The sequence below is a fragment of the Lithobates pipiens genome, unplaced genomic scaffold (genome assembly GCF_037356315.1).
Source record: "Lithobates pipiens isolate NorthernLeopardFrog02 unplaced genomic scaffold, aLitPip1_a1.2 Scaffold_19, whole genome shotgun sequence".
Classification (NCBI taxonomy): domain Eukaryota; kingdom Metazoa; phylum Chordata; class Amphibia; order Anura; family Ranidae; genus Lithobates; species Lithobates pipiens.
In genome coordinates, this window is record NW_027507764.1 from 219,614,573 (window position 1) to 219,636,313 (window position 21,741).

Here is a 21,741-nt window from a genome sequence, read left to right on the forward strand (position 1 = left end):
TACTAAAACTGGTTACTATGCCAGATTCTGTGTGCACTAATCAGATTCTGTCCTCAGCTTGTTTAATTAAGTTTTGGAAATAAAATCTAGAAGCTGATTGCATGCAGAATCTAGTGCAGATGTGCATAACAATTGTTTTAGTAGATCTCCCGGTATGTCTCTCTGACCATGTAACAAAGCCTTTCCCACAAGTCTGCATTGAGCTCAAGGTGACATTACAGCCATTCTTAAAATGTGATCCTTTAGAGGTGGAGATCTACTGTACCTGAACAACACAGGAGAATTCAGATCACCGGGCAGTGTCGCCTCCTTACACCTGATTTAATCCTCTAATATCAGCACTATCAGGTGATGAGAAGGCAACATATCGCCTCCTCACTATCTATCAACACACACTGGGATTGCTTTTTAGTGGAGCAGCACTTGTGCTGCACTTAGTTGCATTCAGCAGTGGAACCCTTAGCCCTTGTACACACGGTCGGAGATTCCGACAACCAAATCCGTCGGAGTTATTCCGACGGATTAATTTCTGAAGAGGTCCGGAAGTGATGTTGCATACACACAGTCGGACTAAGTTGTCGAAAAATCCGATTGTACATAATGTGATGACGTTATTTTGTTAAGACGGGACTACGTTAAGGCTAGTAGCCAATAACTTTGGTCTAGGAATTTGATCTGAGCATGCGTGGCACTTTGATCATGTGTAGCCTACTCCGACGGACAGAGTATGTCCGATAGGAGAATTTTGTCTGAAAATTTTACTGGCAAGTTGGAAAACTTGGTCCGTCGGATATCCTGACGGAAACAGTCCGATACAGTCGGAATATCCAACAAAACGGTCCAATAGGAAACAATTGTTTTACAATCTCCGACCGTGTGTACAAGGACTTAGAGCTCATTCACACACAAAGATTGGGGGTAGTAAAACAGCAGGATATAATAGAAGTCTGTGGCTAAGCATAGCAAACCTGTAGGAAAGTTACAGATGCACTACACTGTACCCACGTCCTGTATATACAATTATGCACTGTGTATTGCTTCACACTGACCTGAAGATCTCTTCTTTCCTGCTGCTGACACCACTCTGGAGACTGAGAGGTGGAATACAGTTGGTATCACTCCGCATTGGGACAGGAGTCAGCACTACAGAGGCAGCATGGGCTTATGCAGCACTTGCTGCTCCCTTTCTTCAGCTTCAACTTTACAAGTAGTCCCTCTGCATTGCACTCTGATGCTCTGGGATGGCAGGTCCACAAGCCCAGACCGCAATCTCCTGGTAGATCATGATCTACAGGTTGCTGACCCCCGCTTTAGATCACTGCAAAGCTTTAGTTACAGTAGCGACCCTACCATTAACTGTATCTACAGTGTGAGGCTGGTGCTGCTTCCTTGTTGGCCAAACCAGCAAGGTGTTGCTCCTTCATTGGTCAAAACGTTGCAGAAATCTCTCTTGCTGTCAAGTCCAGTTGGCAAGGGAGGTATGCCATAATTGTTTTTCCACCAGGATCACAAACATGCCAACACTAAAACGATGCTAATAGTGCAGTGTTATTTTTTTCAAAACTGTGTAAAGGCACATTGGCTACAACCTTTTCAAAGGGGTGCTAAATAAGACAATCATCAGCTCTTTAAATATCTTCAGATTCGATAAAAGGTAAAGGTTTCCATCCTTACATTGCATACTGCTGACCTAAAGGTTTATTTTTTTTATTTTATTTTTTTGTGCAAAATTGAAGTTTCACTTTAAAAGGGGCTTTAAGCATTTTATTTCACAAGCTGTTCTCAAAATGAAAAAATAAATGGCTTGAAGAAATACAATTATTCTTTTTTTCACCCAAATTGAACTGTACGTACAAATTATATTTTCTCATCCACATAGCAATAGGGATGTACAGGTTTTTTTCTGTAGGGCTTGTACAAATGAGGTATAATTTGGAGCAGCTGTGACTATTTACCTTCTATACTGTAACAGCATGGTTTAAAGAAGCTAAAACCATACACGGAATCAGTAAAGGGGTCTGGATATTATCGACTCTCATGTAAAGAAAACGCAGGTGCAGGAATAATGACACCAGTAAAGATTTTGCCTCTTGGGAATTCATATGACAAGTCATTTTGCATGGTCTATTTAAATCGTTTACTTTATTATGACCTAAATCAATAGAAGTACATTTCAGTGAAGGAGATGGCTGCTTTTTATAAACTATCAATTAAGGGATGGTTTACATTTGAAGTGTGGCTATATTCAGTACACTGGCAAGGCAGCCAACCTTCATGAGTCCTACTTTTGATGATAAAAGTTTTTGATGCCATAGAGGGGATGATTACTAATTCTATGCTTATAGTGATCACAGATTCACCCATTCAAATTCAAGGGAAATTAAACAATTTTAATGCCCCTTACATTGTACCTGTACCTTGCTAAAATACTTCAATAATGAAGTCATGTACATTAGAATTTTTCCTTCTCTGATGTGATTCTTATTATTTGCAACTGAGGCTCATGTCAGTGAAACCTTACAATGACTAATGCCACGTACACACGATCGGACTTTCCGTCAGACTTGGTCCGGCGGACCGGAATCCATCGGACAATTCAAACGTATGTGGGCTCCAGCGGACTTTTTTCCCCAAAAGTCAGACGGCCCTAGAAATAAAACAACCGCTCGTCTTTGTGCTAGTCCGATGGACCAAATATGATGCACGGGCAGCTATTGGCTACTGGCTATTGAACTTCCTTGTTTAGTCCCGTTTACGTCATCATGTTCAAAATGAACTGACTTTTGAACGGACTTAGTCTGGTCATGTGTGTCCGCTCGTTTATAAAGTCAGTCAGACCCCTGCCGAAGTCCGTCGGGAAGACCGTCAGACCTAGTCCGTTGAAAATTCCAGTCGTGTGTGTACACGGCATTATACTATCTACTTTAAGATGTATGTCCACTTTTTGTCATCAACTTTATGCAGGGCAGAATTAAAGCGGGAGTTCCACCGTTTTTTTTTTCTTTAAAGTCAGCGGCTACAAATACTGCAGCTTCTGACTTTTAAAATAAGGACACTTACCCGCCCAGCTCGCCCGCGATGTCGGCACCCGAAGCTGATCTCTCGATCGTCTCTCGGGTGCTGCTGCCGCCATCTTGGGTATGGGAATCAGGAAGTGGAGCCTTGCGGCTTCACTTCCCGGTTCCCTACTGCTCATGCACAGGTATCTGCACCCCCCTCCCCCCTGAAAGGTGTCAATTGTGGCGCTGGAGGGGGCGAGGGTTCCAATGAGCGGAAGTTCCACTTTAGGGTGGAGCCCCGCTTTAAGAGCATCATGGGCCTGGTGCTCAGGATTTTTGGTGGGCCTTTCTATTGAACTAAATTAAATGAAAATGCAAAAAAATGCCTCTCAGTTGCAGCAACACCACCAATACCACCTGCTATGCGGTCTCTCACCAGCAACAACATAGGGTGACCACATTTTTAAACTGCCATGCAGGGACAACCCCCCGCTTCCCAAAAAATTATGAGGGGGTGTAGTCTCAGGGTTGACATGAAATTTGGGTGATTTGTCAGGCAAATGGCTGGTGTTAGCACTTAAATCATCCCAACACCATGCTTGATATGGTGTCAGGATGATCAAATTCTACTATGTCTATTACTACATTGTAATATTGTATATAATCAAATAGTTCAACCAACCATAATGCAGAATCAATGGGAATCCTAAGCTTGTCACTTGCCACCAGATGCAGCATGTGTCACTTGCCACTGTCGCCTGCCACCAGATGCAGCATGCCATTTGTCACCCATAGCCTGCTGCCAGATGCAGTGTGCCATTTGCCACCCATAGCCTGCTGCCAGATACAGTGTGCCACTTGCCACCCACCATATACAGTGTGACACTTGCCGCCCACAGCCTGCCACCAGATACAGTGTGACACTTACCACTCACAGCCTGCCACCAGATACAGTGTGACACTTACCACTCACAGCCTGCCACCAGATACAGTGTGCCACTTGTCACTCGAAGCCTGCCACCAGATACAGTGTGCCACTTGCCACTCGCAGCCTGCCATCAGATACAGTGTGCCACTTGCCACTCGCAGCCTGCAACCATGAATACAGTGTGCCACTTGCCACCCATAGCTTGCCACCAGATACAGTGTGCCTCTTGTCAGCCGCAGACTGTCACCAGATACAGTGTGCCACTTGTCACTCGCAGCCTACCACCAGATACAATGTGACACTTGTCACCTGGAACCTGCCAACAGATACAGTGTCGCTTGCCACCTGCAGCCTGTCACCAGATATAGTGTGCCACTTGCCACCCACAGCCTGCCACCAGATACAGCACACTGTATCTGGTGGCAGGCTGTGGGTGGCAAGTGACACACTGTATCTGGTGCTTGCACTTGCCACTCGCAGCCTGCCACCTGGAGCCTGCCACTCCTTCCAGGACTCTGTACAGATGGGTAGAAAGGATGGGGCCTGCATTATAGTAGTACTGCTCTGTGTAGTTTTTATTTGTTCCTTTCTATGATCTGAGGAAACTGGTGCATTTTTATGGGATTCTTTGCAACTTCTTCGATCTGAGGCGCAGTACATGGAGATCAGTCTAATGATTGATGCTGCCTTTTTATCTTTTAAGTGCGGTTGATCCCTTTATTATATAGAGATCATTCATATCTGATAAGAGGCTTGCACATTTTGGTGGTTTGGCACTCTGCACCCGAATAGACATGCAGTGCTTCCACTCATTTAAGTGGAAAATTGCCCTTTTTGGAGTTTTGGAAGTCTCTCAATATTACTACTTTAAAGGGCTATGCACCTTCCTTTATGGACACTGATTGTGGACTTCCTTGATGTCTGTTTGACTTAAAAGGTGAAAAATATGTAAACAGTGGCACAAATGATGTCCTATGATAATTTAGGTCTGTTTACTGTGTATATGTGCAATGCTTTTGTTTTACATTTTTGTTTTATTGCATTGCATATATTTAGAATTGATTCCTATGTGGTGTAGAGATTGTGCACCTATTGGTTATTTTTTTTATGTAGCACCTCTTGAACACCTGTCAGCTGCTGCTATACTAGCCTTTGAAAGAGGGGGCAGTAAGCATTACCGTGAGAGTGAAAGGACCCTTAATTTGTTACATTTTCTCATTCACATTGCATAACTATTTAAAACATTTTTTTGCTGCTTAGATTTTTGCTTGGTCTTACATTTTACTCCCAAACTGATATTTCCTGTGTAATGCAAGGAGGTTATGGAGCTAATGTGTACATAGTTAAGCCTGGATATACTGCGCTGGCAGATCTCTATTATTTGGATTTGGAAATTAACTGTTCTAACAAAGGGTTGACATTTTAGAAGCTGGGCTCCACTATATGTTAATTAAAAATGGCTCAGTATGTCCCAAGCTTGTGTGGAGACAGAGATACTGTGAGACCTTCTCCTCAAGCATATAAAAGGTAAATATATATAGATATAAAAAAAAAAAAAGGTAATGCTGTGTGAATGTGAACACATAACAAACATGTTTTTCATGGGAATTCTCAAATTTGACCGAAAACATGGAAATACACTTTTAAGTGGCTGTAAAGCTCTGAAATGAAAATTGAGCAAAGCATATCCGTCTATTGTGTGTACTTGCCTTGGTCTAGAAGCTCAGTCAGTGTGGATCCTGCTCTCCGCATGAGTCACTTCTGACAGTTTTTCCCATCTGGGGGCTGGCCCCACATCCCCCTCCCTGGCTTACATGCAGAAAGTGATTGACAGCCTCAGATGTGCATGTTTCCCTATGAGAATGTGTACAGAGGGTGTGTCCATTACCTCCACTCAGGCGCCAGATTACACTCAGCTCTGTGCTATGTACTGTGCAGCGTGTGATGTCTGGCCTCCCTGCCCCTGCCTTTTGGAAGTTAAGAAATACCATTTGATCTGTGCACTTTGAACAGCTCTAGAGAAGAGAGGGCTGCCAATAAACCAATACTAGTTATGAATTAGGATTGCATCATCTCTGTGTATCACCTGAAGGTAGTCACTTATGTGGGCTAATGTATGGGCTTATTATAATGTGAAGCCAAGCTGAAAGTCAGTGGAAGCTCACCTCTCCATAGTCAATGCAGAATAATAATATACAAATAATATTTTCTGTTTATTTTATTTAATATTATATCGTATATACTTATTATTGTTATATATAATCAAAAATATAATTAAAAAATATATATATGAGAAAATTGTGAATGTAAGATGTGAATGACCATGACCATGGCATGAGGGTACTGTGTAGAAGGCTAGTCCATACTAAAATGTATTAAAAGATAAAATATATTAAATGCTACATAATAACAACTGCATTGCTCATAGGCAATGAATATTTAAAGTGCAAAAGTGTTTACTCATTTCGTGATGAATGAAGTGTAAGATTACATTGCATAAGAGCAATAAATATCCAGATTGCAAATATAAAGGGTTGTAATATGTGTCATAATTAGTGAAAATATAAATCCCATTGCTAAATGAGCAATGGGCAATAGATATATAGTGACATAAAGTGTTAACAAACTGATACCGTGGCAAAATCTCAAGCACAGGTAATTGCCTGCTGAAAAAGCAGGAATGTTAGCAAAAGTAAGAAATGTGACCGTCACAGAAAACAAACTAACACTGTAGCGTTACCTTGATGAATAAAATGACTGATGTAGACTATCAGTTGAATATAGGCTGATACATAGCTCCTGAATGTAGTTGGTGTGATGAGCTCTAAAAATGAACAACCAGAGCGAAGGAATCATATCACATGCTCTTCCAATGCAATGTATTGTGATAATTATAATTTTGTTTAGCCATCAAACAGATAAAGAAAAATGGAAAAGTTTGGTCTGGCATTGCTGAAATTTGTACTCACATCACAACATCAAAAGATGTTGACCATCTGTATTAGTGGCATCCATTGAACCATCTCATGATTCACAAGGAGCATAGTGCTTAAATAGTAATCTCCTATACTCTAGGAGAGCTGATTGAACAAACACAGGTGCCGCCGATTCCCTTCATTGGGATGTCATGGTCATGTAAATGGCCACTGCGGGGCTTCCTTGGCATCCTGGAAGGCCTAGGCCTTGACCACCACCGTCACCTTTGCTGTAATCTCATAACGTCATCGCGCGCACGCAGGGCACTAGGTCGCACATGTGCGTTCTGCCATTTACCACGTCCAAGGGGATCAAGGGATGCTGCTGGTATGGGAGTGCTCCCTCAAGTGCCTAGAAATGGTTCTGGATGCAATGTGATAGGATATCTATGGAGAGAATCAGAAAAAATCCACATTCCCCTACCATGAGGGGGAACACAAGGAGGGCCATAGATCATCCAAGACCTATAACATAAGACATAAAAGTTATTATTATAGAAATACAACATAGATCCATTTTATTATTTATAATACATCTGCAAATATACATATAATCCTATATGAGGAACAATGCAGTATTCACATATAAACCTGCATTAGGTGCATTACGGACACCTATTAGGATTTTTATTTTATTTTAATGCAAGCTATAGGCTTATTCAGTATTCTGTATTTTTTTTTTCCTAGTAATGTGTAATATTTGCAGTATATTAGCTATTTGTGTATACCCCAAAAAGGAGCTATTTTTTCCTGATGTGAAACCTTTTAGGAAAGGAGCGTACGAGATGGACTCATTTAGGCCTGGGAAAGTAGTAGCTTGTAATCTGAAGATCCATCTCTGCTCGTGTTGAAGCAATATTTTGTTCCAATCTCTACCTCGATCCAAGACGCGTATATGATCAAGGGCAGGGGTAGGCACTTTGTAGTTGTGATTTAGTGCCACATGCCTACCATCTGGGAGATAACAGTTCCCAATTTGCATGCTCTACATATGTTTTGTGATGCAGCGCCAAAACGCTTTGTGTTGCCTATATAAAAGTGATGACCTATTGTGGCTTTTAAAGTATCGACTATGGAAAATTTAGGGTATCAAAGTTCTTTGGCATTTTGCGGCTGCACACATTTTTTAAGCTTGACATATTGAGTATATATTTACTTGACGCCTTATCTTTTATATTTTGCACAGAATTTCAGTGGAAAATAAACTGTTGCTCAAATATAAAATTTGGAAGTATCACTATTTTATCCTCCAGGGTGTCTGCTTTCAAAACATATTCTTAAAACATTGAAAATTAGAATTGAATTAACTCGCATTCATGTCAAAACATTGTAATACATAGTTGAATCCCTGTATGTGATTGCACAGTTTACAAATGCAGACTTTGTTCTAGTTTTATACACACCGTTTGCGGACAGGAGAGTTGACCTAAATAGCTTTCATGGATGTAACCATCAGGTTAGGCATTGATGTCCCAAGGATTTCTGGATGCTCCTAAATTAAACTGGTGTGCTGCAGGCTAGGGTGAACATTTTAAATGTGATTTAATTTAATGCTACTAAATTTAGCCTAGGACTACATACTTCCCAAGGTGACCTTTCTTAGACGGAAAAGATTATTCAACTTATTTCTTGTCTACAAGGAAACACTTAATGCAAGTCTGTCCATATAAATTACTCAACTTAAACAGTGATCTTTTTATTTTAAAAATAGCTAGGCTGGGACGGGAGCTGAAACATTATTAAAAGATCAAATAGACTATAGTAGGAGATGGTCATATTAGAGCATTCAAATAAATTATTGGACATTTAATTATTGCTGCATGTTATATGTAAAGAGAGAACAGTAATATTTGTTAAGAGATTGAATGCATCAGATGCATGGGTCCATGATATTGAACAGGTATGGTATAACTTTATCTCAATGCAAATAGGGTTAGTATGGAAAAACTCTTTCTGGAAGGTAGAACTTTTTTAAAATTTAAAACATGTTTTGCAAATACAGTAAAATTACCCTAATTTTACCTTGTGATGATATTGAATAGTTGTTTTAAAAACTGTATTTTTTATCAATTCCAAAATTGAATCAATTTCACTGCCAGATTGTATTTCTGGTAGATTTGCTACAAATTGATTATTTTCTGTAAAAGTAGTCTTGTCTGGAAGTAGGGAGGTTCGTCATATATTCCCAGTTCTAGGTATAAGGGTTCCCAGGTGAGGGGACTTTTTAGTGTGAAATTACCCCAAAGTGATAATTCTGTTATGTGTTGAGTTGACAGTTGTTTCATATCTCTTGGTGTTTGCAGAAGCAAAGATCCTGGCTCTCTTTCTTTCCATCATGGAGATATTTTGATGCTACTTCTTCTGTGTGCAAGCAAGAATGGGAACTCAAGCAGAAATATTTCACTATTAGATAGACTTAGGATACTAGGTGGTTTACTTCTCCATAATCTACCAAACACAAACATTTGGGGTAACCTAAACCCTTAATTGTTATCTATATTTTGGCAGTACAGGAATGCATATTTCCTGTGTAAGTTTATTTGTGCATTGTCAGTTCAGTCTTAAGTTTATTATTACAATCACATGAGCATGCCCTTCATTTTGAATCTTGAATACAGCGCAGATGGAGTACTCATTTAGTCAATAGCTATGGACACTTTCTAAAAAAAAAAATGCATTGCTTATTTAATATAGTATAATTTAAAATGGACTTTCACGTGTTGGAAATTGTTGTGCTTTCCATTTATATTTTGTCCAATTCACCTTATGTATGTAAAGAATAACTATACTTACTAACTAAGAGACCATACAAAAGGCAGTCATTATGCTTCTCATTTATAACCATGTACCTTAGCATTAATAGTTGTTGAAGGTCTGTATTTTGCAGCACAACCGTTACATCCCCTGGTGTCCCTGTAGTAATTAAAAGAAACATGGACTACTCCCAAGAAGGGAAAGGGGGAAGAATCTTTCTCAGGCTTTGTAATATATGGCCAGCCTGACTTGGATTTCATCACCCATTTTCTCTTCCCGTACCTTTTAATTATTACAATAAAGGCTGAGCAGACAATTAAAAATAACAATTACTGCTTCTACAATGGCACTTTTATGTTAATTAGCAGCATACTGACTGCCTGATGCAGACACATTTTTTTTTTCTTTACAATTGTTGTTAAGTTGTTGCCTGCATTGTGTGTTCTCAAGATGTCAGTTCTATGTTCGCTTAACAGTGTCTAAAATAATTTTCTAGCTTGTTTATACAAAATATTTTCACTTTGTGTTGGGCATGCAATGCATTTTATACATTCACCAATTGTCTTAATAGAACTTCCTCTCCTTATATATAATGATTTCCTTCAGTGATTGTGCACATATAATCATTAGGTGGGAGAACATGATGAAAATACAAAGAGATGTAACCTGGGTTACTGTTGCAACATCGCTCAAACTGTGCATATACTGCCATTAGCAGCCAATATCCCTTTGATGATTACATTATGAGTTCTTTTCAATTCTACCACATGGGGCATTGCTGGACCAATGACCCAATCATCATAGCCACTAAATTATGAAAAAGTCAGAGGTAAGAATTGTTTTAGACAATCTGTGCTTCTCCATAACCGGTAATGACTAGCATAATAGATATAGACTGTGATGTAAAATGGTATGCCCACAAAAATGTTGTTTACAAAAGTAGCCCAACTTTTTAAACAAGTTGGCATTATGAATTGTAAAACAAAGAGTTATATACTGTAGGCCTTATATAAAATTGTTGCTGCAGAATTAACACTTGATTGCAGCCACTAGTTTTTCTTCTACCTACTCTTGAGGGAGTATGAAGCATCCCCACACTATAAGCAGCAAGACATAATGACATACTTTCCTTTTGAGTACCTTCTAAATTTTGCTCAATGGAACTGTCTGCATCAATCATCCCATGAAGACACCAAATCCATATTTGTCCCTGAAGTGATATACTGGCTTAGGGTACTTCTCCACTTGTAGGTATGAAGCCATGCAGGTAACCTACACCGATAACCCAAACCGGTAATAAGTCCCAGGGAATACCACTGTTTAAAAGTGTTATGAAACGCATTTCCAGCATTTCTTATAAATAATCCCGTATTGGCAACAGTAGATTGCACATGTGGAGAATACTGATACTGCTGTTTACTCCGGTCAAGTGACATCTTCTGCTTGCTCCACACTGCACTGTCAAATAAGGGGCAGAGCAAGCTGAAAACCTCTTCGGGAGCATATAGATATCACTTCTGGAAATTGATTACGTATTCTTGTGGCTGCAAAGCATCAATTAAGCCTGGTTTACACATATGCAGTTTGCTTTTGATGCTTTTTTGCATGCTTATTTTGACATGTTTTTTAATGCACTTTGCATTTTTATGCGTTTTTTTTTTTTGAGGGGGGGCAATTTGTTTTAGGCAGTTTAAAGGATACAAACTGCAAAATATGTCAAAATGCATCAAAAACACATAAAAGATGCACTACGTGCTTTTCTGCAGCTTCTCCTTTGAAGTCTATTGAACCAGAAAAGCAGTTTTACACTTGAAAAAAGTCCCTGACCCTTTCCAATAATGCAGCAGCTGATAAAAGTATAGATGTGAATGTGTCCCATAGGAAAGCATGTTAAATGGACTATGGGACATTTCTGCAACACCAAAAAAACACAGGCCTGGTTCACACCTAAATGGTTGTACACACAGGCCCAATATCGGGCACCATTGGCTGGTTCAATAGAAACAGGCTGACATTCCACCCATGTGTACGGCAGCCAGAATGACTGAAAAAGGTCTGCTGATTGACTTCTGATCAGCGCTCTCAGCCAATCGGCTGTCCCCCTGTCAGAATACAATAGCTCAGTGGAAATAAACATTCCACAGTTGCCTACCAGAATTCACACTGTTACACTAATGTAGCTGTGTATTTGCCCAATTTTTCACTGTTCTCAAAAATCTTCTGAGTCTGCCTGTGTACATACTGTACATGGCTACAGTCCTTTGCCAGTCTAAGTGCCTGCTGATCAGCTATGTCTACTTGTGGGGCAGTTGCAACTGACATCATTTATTGAAGCTTCTTCTCCCCTGCTAACTGCCCCACATGACACACATGCATAGGCTTGTGCTGTGAGGAAGTGTGAGGCAGAAATGAAAAGTATTGTAAAATGTTTATTGAAATTTAAATTTGACAGACATGGAAGAGGACTGAGGGAAAGGCCCACCATCTCTATTAACAACTGTGTGGGGGCATCTTACAAATCCAAAGATTATCTGCCCATCAGGTTATGGTGTACAGTGGAGATGTGGAGACTCAGGCTCAATGTGCTGCAGGAGTTGATAAGATGAAGCAAAGTAAAACAGAACAGCCGGGCCAACAACATTTTGACCACCTGAGACTCACAACAAAGGCGCATGACAATATGACTACAATAACATTAAAGGAGAAGTAGGGCCAAAGCTCTTTTGGCTCTACTTCTCCTATGGATCACAGGAGTGCTTTTAGTTCTGCACTCATGTGACTCATTTTCAGCCGACATCAAATAGTCCAAGCAGTGGATTGATTCTGTTCTTAGCCCTTGTACACACGGTCGGAAATTCCGACGGAAAATGTCCGATCGGACCGTGTTGTCGGATAATCCAACCGTGTGTGGGCTCCATCTGACTTTTTCCGTCGGAATGTCTGACCAACAAAGTTTGAGAGCTGGATATAAAATTTTCCAACAACATGATCAGATAGGACTTTGTCTGATCGGAATTCTCTACAAACAATCGGATAAAGTCCCAGGCATGCTTAGATAAAATTACGAGGCCAAAGCTATTGGCTACTAGCCTGAACGTAGTCCCGTTGCAACGACCGAACGTCATCACGTTCCGTACGATCATATTTTCCAGCAACTTTGTCCAACCATGTGTATGCAACTCCAGTTTTGGACAAAATCCGTCTGAAAAAATCAGACGGATTTTGTTGTCGGAATGTCCGACTGTGTGTACAAGGGCTTACAGACAGGATCCATCAAGATGCCTGGACTGGCAACTGGCTCAGCTTCTAAAGCCGCTGGGAGACTGAACCACTCAGCCTCTCAGCAAGCCGCTGGGAGACAGCTGCTCCCTCCCCTCCAAAATCTGGCGCGTCAGTAAGCATTGGAGGGGCAGAGCAGCAGGGAACAGCTGCACCTGGGATTGGTGCTGCTAGGTGAGTATAAGTGTTTGTTATTTTTTAATCTTGAACTTCTCTTTCAAAAGAAAAATGGAAAGATTCTCTAGTGTCTTTACCATGCCTAGTTTTGCCCAACACCAAATCCAGATTGTCTTCATTTAGTGTTAGGATATTAACAATTGATTAAAAAATGCATGATAAAACTATAAAAATATATTATTCTTGCTCTTCCATTACAGTTAGATTTAGAGCATTGTATGCTTCCCGCAGGTGTCTCCCATGCTAAAATAGCTGGTACCAGTACAATTAGTAACACTGTCACGGCTTGACCAGTTTATAAAACATGACAGATGTTTTACCTTCAAGGGTTTCCTCATGACAGCCTTATGTTTAGACCACCACCCTATTCAGCACCCTTTTTCACTCTAACCACAAAGCTACAGTCCCTAATGGCTGTTGTGGGTATACACGGATGGTTTGAGACCATTACTGCATAAATGAGGACTATTGCATGTTGCACATATAGCCTTGAAAATAACGTGCATAGTGAACATTTGGGTCAATTACCTCTTTCTGCAGGTCTAACTATTTATACTGAGTTATGATAAACAGTCAGCACGTAGCACCACAGCCAATGGCAATATAAAGGAAATATACCAAGCTTCTTTGACAAAACAATGAAAGAATTATGTGGAGAAGTACAAAAGTTCACCTTTTATCAGGCTTTAGCAGTCAGTCACAGGGATAAAAATAATTTTTTTTTAAATAAAGCATTGCTAGTGTGTACAAGGACAACAACACATAGCAAATGGTCACGTGTCGAAAGTCAGACATGCAGCTCAAAGAATGTTCTCCCACTCACCGGTGTGAAAATAATTATGATCATGTGATCATGGTTACCTTTACTTCTTCATAATACATCACTCTATCCCTGGGACCAAGCTACATGAGTGCTTGATTGTGCAATCACTTATTTACTTGCATTTACATAGTTATGTGCACTGGAAAAATGCACCCAAGAACTAAAATGCATTATAGTGCAGCATAGTGCAACCACATTCATGGCTGTATTATTTTTCTCTTTTCCTTTTTTTTTCACCTACTGATTGGGCCAAATTCCTTTAACAGACAAAGCTGTTCAGCAAATGTAGTATTTAGAGAGTTGAGACAAACCATTTTACACTGACAGGGGTACTAACAATGGACAGCTTTTAAAAAAATTTTTAAACCTTTATCCCAACAGGGAAAAAAACTGTTGCTCTAGGCAAAAAAAAATATTTTTGTCTCTGTGCTACCCAGCGATAGTGCAAATGATTAACACGAAGAAACAAAAAAAATATTGCAGCCATCATTGACATATGTTCAATGGTAATATTATTTCTTGGAAAAGTGCAGCAAAATCTCAATATAATCAAAAGAAATGCACTATTGACATATGCAAATCCAACCTCGATGCAATAAAACACAAAGGTTTAGAGTGAGATTATATGAATTCATCAGGGGCGGACTGACCATTGGGCCACTCGGGCACTGCCCGAGGGCCCCGAGCCACAAGGGGGCCCCATCAGGGTTGCCAGCCTCAGTAAAACCAGGGACAGTATGTAAAAACCTGTGTTTTTTTTTTTTTTTTACATCTGTCTCTGAAATGTCCCTTACCGTCATCCGTTTGGTCTAAAAATCCTGAGATTATAGCTGCCCCACCCCTCCAGTACCTTCTTCGCCAATAGAAACATGTCTGTGTATAGTGTGTGTGTGTGTGTGTGTGTGTGTGTGTGTGTGTGTGTGTGTGTGTGTGTGTGTGTGTGTGTGTGTGTGTATACTGTGTGGCCCCATAATCTTGGATTGCCTGTTGCCCGGGGGCCCCATGAGTTGTCAGTCCACCCCTGGAATTCATGTGCAAACAAATGAAATGCGTTAACATGTATTAACAAAAAATTCTAACTCAAAATACCACAATGTAAACTGCATATATAAACGTGAATAAAATATAATACCTGTATGTACAAAAGACCAATTCACAGTTTAGTTAATATGCTCCAAAGGCGTTCAGTGATAATGGTTCAAGGTAAATTATTATGTGCATCCAGTGTAATCCACCACCAATTACACTAGCCGTTCACCTCAATCATGTATATATCCCAATATATCCAATATTTTCTCCATCTCTTGTTTGTAATATTCTTTTGACATCACCACAATTTCTCCACCTTTATCAGTTGGACACATTATCACCTTCTTCTTCTCTTCAAGCTCCTTAATACTCCTTAATACCTTTAGTAATAAACGTAGGGTCCCCATTTTTTTTTTTACTTCTAACTTCTCCAAATCATCCGTAATAATTTTTTTTTTAAACTTTCACATATTTATTGTCATTAACTTGAGATTTGTTTTTATGACACTGTGCTTTATTTCTCTAGTATCCATTTCTCTTGAGGTACTTGCCATATGGCGATTCATCCTCATCATTTTTTTAGTATTTAATTTTCTTACAAATCCATGTATTCCTATGTATGTGCCAAATTTGTTTACATTTTTGATAGGGGCGAACTTAAGTTCCTTATCAAGTACCTTCATATCTGTCTGTTTCAATTCTGCTCCACTAATATTGTAAATCCCCTGCCCTATCGGTCTCTTTTACTTTTTCTTTCTCTTCCCTCCTCTACATCCCCTCTTATATCTGGTGCTATTGTTGTAACCTCTCCACTCCACAAGGTCTCTACAGTAATTGCACTCTCCCCTCACGGTGCTTTTTTAGACAGGTAATCTTAATTGTAAGATTACGGTATCATAAGGTTTTATTAAATGTATGGTGTTTTAAATATGGCGCAATGAAAATTTTTTATTCTTTTTGAGCACCATTTCACTGAATGTACTGGTAGTTGCTTTCTGGAGAGTGTGGTGATCCTTGGCGGTGATTAAGTTCCTGAGCACATCTGCTGAGGTCTGAAGAGCTATTGCCACATGGTTAAAGGGCAAGGTCCTTGTATATACATGATTGAGGTGAGCAGCTAGTGTAATTGGTGTTGGATTACACTGGGTGTACACAATAATTTATCTTGAATTATTATCACTGAAGATTGTTTTTGGATATTGAGCACCTTTGGAGTATATCAACTAAAATGTGAATTGGTCTTTTGTACATATTATATTTTATTCATGTTTATATGCACTTTACAGTACAAAGTGGGGTTTATTTACTAAAGCTGTAAAGTGCAAAATCAGTCTCACTTCTGCATAGAAACCAATGAGCTTCTAACCCCAGCTTATTCAATTAAGCTTTGGGAAAAAAAAAAAACCTGGAAGCTCATTGGTTTCTATGCAGAAGTGAGCCTGATTTTGCACTTTCCAGCTTTATTAAATCCCATTGTGTACTTAAAAGTGGAGTATGCCTGTATATTGTGGCATTTTGAGTTAGTATTTTTTTTTATATACGTTAACACATGTCCTTTGTTTGCATACGAATTCATATTATTTCACTCTAAACTGATAGATTATATTTCATTGAAGTTGGATTTGCTTAAAAAGTGTTAGCTGGCTTTAATTTGTTGATCAAGTTCATCTAAATCTGGTAGTGTATTTAACACTAACCTCCCCCAGATTGATAATGCTGCTGTCCGAAGGTGTCTCTGCTGCTCCTCAATACCCAACGTCAGAAAGTGTTTTACTTCTTGGATCACCTAGGTTAAAATACAGGTAGAAAGTAAAAAAAAAAAAGAAAACTGATGCTGCCAGATTTATTGGTAAACTGCAAAATATTAAAGTTATGTTTTTGTGTTGAAAACTGCTAAAAATTGTGAAAGACTTTAAGCGGTATTAAACATAAGGCAATAAAGATTTTGGTTCTCTGGAGAAATCATGGTGATTGCTCTGGATTATAACATTACCAAATTATCCCTTACATTTAGCGGTGGGTAACCAGGAGCTTATAAATACATAATATTACAGAATTTTTTATGCTGTTGCAGCCTCTGCTTGGCATTAGTTACTGAAACCTTGTCACAGGGCTGGTTTTAGTTAAGCTATTTTTGGGAAGTAAGTTAAAAAACCATACACAGTTGAAGCATGACTTAGAAAACACACAATTAATTGTGGGTCATTTATGACCCTCTTGTTGTTTAGCCAATATGCTTTTACAAAATATCCTTGTAATTGGCCATTCATTAAAATTGGGTAAAACAACAGAAAACTCAGTATACATAATTTTTTGTTTCAGTGACCAATACCACTTTGTAAAATACCAGAAACAGTTCTGGAAATACATAGTATGTGTCTACAGTTTTTAAAGATGCTTGCTTTAAACAAGACTTTAAATCAAGTTTACTATTAATGAATACTATTTAGAACATTAGATCCCTCTAGTGTTGGAAAGACACAACTGTGCAGCTTCACGGTCTCATATCATATGCAATTCATCAAATAATTTTCCTGGTCACCCCTGTAGCTGTGAATTCAGCAGCTTTCCCCGCAGTCTGTCCACCACCCACCTTCATTACAACAATCACTTTACATGTGTATGAGTGATGGCATCTTTTTTAGAAGATGTTATCTTAGGATTCATGTTTTAACTTTTTCTTCCAGGAGAAAATACAAGAAAACATCACAAAGGTAGGAAATACTTTGTAAAGGATATCCGGATTCATCACCTTTGGTATATGTTATGAATTTACATAATGTGCTTTTAAGACATGGGAACCTTTATAAAGCGGTGAATGTGACATTCACCAAATATTTACTGAAGGTCAAGTCTTTCTAACCTATTGATTGAATCACTCACAATGTTCAGGGAAGATTTACTACTTTATAAATAATATGCCCCTTAGGCTAAAATGTTTAGGTTTCTCCAAGTTTTTTTTTTTTTTTTTTTGTATTGCTGTTCCACTTGCCATTTCTGAAAGAATTTAGTCAAAATATCTGTCCCATCAAATAATATATCAAAACATGTAAGAATTTTGCATTTTCTTCAAGTTTTGTTGCAATTTTTTTCAGTTGCTACTTTAAGGATACAAGAATAGTATCTAACAACACCAGAAGAACTATATGTCTGTTTAATATACAGTGTATTACATCATTTGTTATTAAAACAATTCCCTCTAAAGAGTCATGAATTTCACATGAATATCAAATTGCTGTAATGTAAACCATTTTTGTGTTCTGTGTATTTATACATATCCTTCTAATTTGCATCAAATGCCATTAACAAATATTGCTAGAAAGGTAATAGGGAAAAGGAATAAAACCCCAATAAAAAGCCATCCTGTAGTAATGGCAAAATATCTAAACCAGCAGTAGAATATAGAAGAGTATGGATGATCCTTTTTACTGACCTATTGATCTACAGTATGTATTTATTTTAAAAACTAGTATTGTTGAAAGCTTGCATAAGAACTTTATTGGTTTGCTCCAGTGGTTCTCAAACTTTTTTTACATTAAGAACAAAATGTACCAAATGTTGTTTTATTAAACTGAAATTATTAGATCCCATCCAATATCATGAATCACGTCTGCGATACCATCTGGGACGCCTCCTCACCTATGTGTCCACATCTTGGTATTCCTCCTCACCTCTGTGACCTGTCCTTACCCCAATGAAATGATCTACTACTCCTTTCTTCTCCCTCCACTGGAAAAAAAACATGTAATATTACAATCTCTTACTTGACAACTGTTCTTCCTTCATGATGCCTACATCTACCTATCTCTCCCTGAACATAATTTTCAAGGTCTTGCCTTTGCGTGCACTCATACACTAGATAGGTGTCATGTATGAGAAAAACAAAAAGTAAATATAACCCAACAACTTCACTTTGTCAAATCAATATCACCTTGTGGCGCTTAATCAGTACAAAACCCCCCTATATACACTTACAAAAGTATATACTTATCAATATAGTGAATGAAAGGGGCTACCAAGCCCTTATTCTACTTATTTACAAATATGTATAAAAAACCACCCTGAATCACCCGATGAATATATGTGAATAAAAGTTGAATGAATTGCATATCTTGAATACGGGTCTTAAATGTGCCCCGAGAAAAGTTATGAATAAATTCAAAGTATACATGGATATCCACAGGTATACACGTACTTTGAACATTAAGAAACATTTTCTAATGCATCCCAGTAAAATGCACCCAATGGTTAAGAGGGCCTACTCAGAGTGATAGTGGTTTAAAAAACCTGTCCTTATTCAATCCTCAGATCGCGAGCAACCACTTTGTAGAGGTATTCAAAAATCTGGTATTGAATGATCTGGAAGAATTACCCCTAAAAAAAGGGGTGAATGCGAGGCATTTTACAGATGGAATTAAATCCCTAGAAAAGAATAAAGACATTATTATACGACCGGCCGATAAGGGAGGTGGGGTTGTCATCTTGGACAGGTCCTTTTATGATAAGCAATTAAGGGAGCTATTGGGTGATACCAATACATATAAGAAGTTGGATGCAGATCCTACGAACCAATACCAAAACCAGTTGGAGGCCCTAATTCAATGGGGCTATGGGAAGGGGGTGTTGAGTAGTAAAGAAGCGAAATATCTAGCTCCCAGTGTGTGCCGAATACCAGTGATACACACCCTACCTAAAATCCACAAGGACCTGGAGGTCCCTCCTCCAAGGCCAATCGTGAATGGGATTGGGTCAGTGACGGCTAGGCTGGGGGAATACTTGGATAAGCTCCTCCAGCCTAGTGTAAAAAATACACTAGCGTACCTGAGGGATACCACTGATCTTTTGAAATCATTGGGTGAAATATCTGTTCCCCCGATGGCGGAAGTTTACTTAGTGACAGCGGGTGTATCAAGTTTTCTACACTATTATCCAACATCAAGATGCCCTACTAGCCCTGAATTGGGCGATGAGTAGGAGGGAGGATGTCTCCCATGCTCGGAAGGTATTTGTGGGTCATGCCTTGGAGTTCTGCATGACCCACAACTACTTTTGGTATGGGGGTACCTTTTTATTCCCAGTGTGTTGGTGTGGCAGTGGGGGCAAAGTATGCTCCGAGCCTTGCCAACCTATTTATGGCTGAGTGGGAGGATAGGTCTGTCTTCCTGAACAAACCCCAACAGTTAATATTCTATCGTAGATTTATAGACGATCTGTTTTTTGTCTGGGTTGGCACTGAACCATCAGCCAGGGAATTCATTGAAAGATTGAATTCTAACTCTAATAATATCAGATTGGATTTTAACATCAGCCCTAAGAGTGTAAACTTTTTAGACCTCACCATAGAAAGGAAGGGGAGCCAAATGAAGACCACAGTATTTTTTAAGACCACGGACCGGAACAGTTTCTTGTCTACAAGAAGTGGGCATCATCCCTCTTGGATTAAGAACATTCCGAAAGGGCAGTTCTTGAGGGTTCGCCGCAATTGTACTACTGATGAGGATTATATGATCCAGTCCGAGGTACTAAGAAAGAGGTTCCTGCAGAAGGGGTACAATGTGACCGCTCTGGACACTACTATTAAAGAGATCGCTAACATACCTAGGGAAGTCTGCCTTCCGGGACGCAACAAAGGGGGGGAGGAGATACAACATCAGTTTAAATTCTTATCGGGTTACCATCACCAGTATAGGGAGATTGAACAGATTTTTGCAAAACACTGGCACATTTTAGGGAGAGATAAGCATTTGGGACCATGCCTACCGGATCGTCCCAAGTTTATTTATAGAAAGGCCCCGAATATAGGGGGATAAGATTGTTAAAAAAATTATTTACCCCTCGATTAGACAAACTATATCTAGTGAATTGAAGGGATTCTTCTCATGCAGAAGATGTATTTGCTGTAAAACCGTGAGAAACCTTAGTAGGGGGGCCACTATGGTAACCAATGGAGTGGGAGAAACTTTCCACATAAATGAATTTATGACATGCAATATGTCACATGTGGTATATCTATTATGGTGCCCATGCAGGTTGCTTTATGTGGGCCAGACTAAAAGGCTATTGAGGATACGGATCTCCGAACATTTAGCCAATATTCGGAAGGGATATCAGGATCATAGTGTATCCTTACATTTTAAAGAGTGTCATCAACAAGACCCTAGTCTTTTACAATTCTGCGGTATAGATTGTGTACACCCCTCGTGGAAGGGCTCTAACCGGGTGAGGGAACTATCTCAGAGAGAAACTAAATGGATCTTTTTGATGAAAAGCCTGGCACCGAGGGGAATGAACATCGAATTGGATGTGAATTGCTTTATTAGCAACTCTTAACATCCTACCATTTATATTGGAAGTATGGGAATACCTGTATGCGACATCTGGAGGGTCCTCCGACTATACAGTTGTTGGTATTTAAATCTCCTGGCTTTAGAAGAATGATGCATTGGCCGGAGTGAGTAATTGGGGATACAACTGTATAGTGGGGGACACGAGTATCTAATTAATTTAATTTTTTATTTTTTTTGTTCAACAGTTCCGTTCAGAAATGACCAATAGTGACATCCTATTAACAATAATAATTGTAATTGATGTCATGTAGATAGGTGAATGATGGCATGTTACGCACATTTGGATATAAATGTATAGAGCGATTATATCGATGCGATTGTTTATATATACCGCACTAGTGGGGTCGCATTTGGGCGTACAACTATGCTGCCATTTGCGTATATAAATGTTTTTTATTTCATTTTATTTTAGTTTTTATAAATAATTTGA

The 21,741-nt window shown here is 39.1% G+C and overlaps 1 protein-coding gene across 6 annotated transcripts in view; it reads left to right on the forward strand.

The window, feature by feature from the left end:
* Window positions 1-21,741, forward strand: part of PDE1C (phosphodiesterase 1C) — a 1,119,495-nt gene that overhangs the window by 607,105 nt on the left and 490,649 nt on the right. Inside the window, exon 2 of one of the 6 annotated variants that reach the window (XM_077491706.1) lies at window positions 17,652-17,678. The exons of the other annotated variants lie outside the window; for them this stretch is intronic. Within the exon in view, the coding sequence (XP_077347832.1) occupies window positions 17,652-17,678 (27 nt within the window). The remainder of the gene's footprint in view (window positions 1-17,651; window positions 17,679-21,741) is intronic. 6 annotated transcript variants of the gene reach the window in all.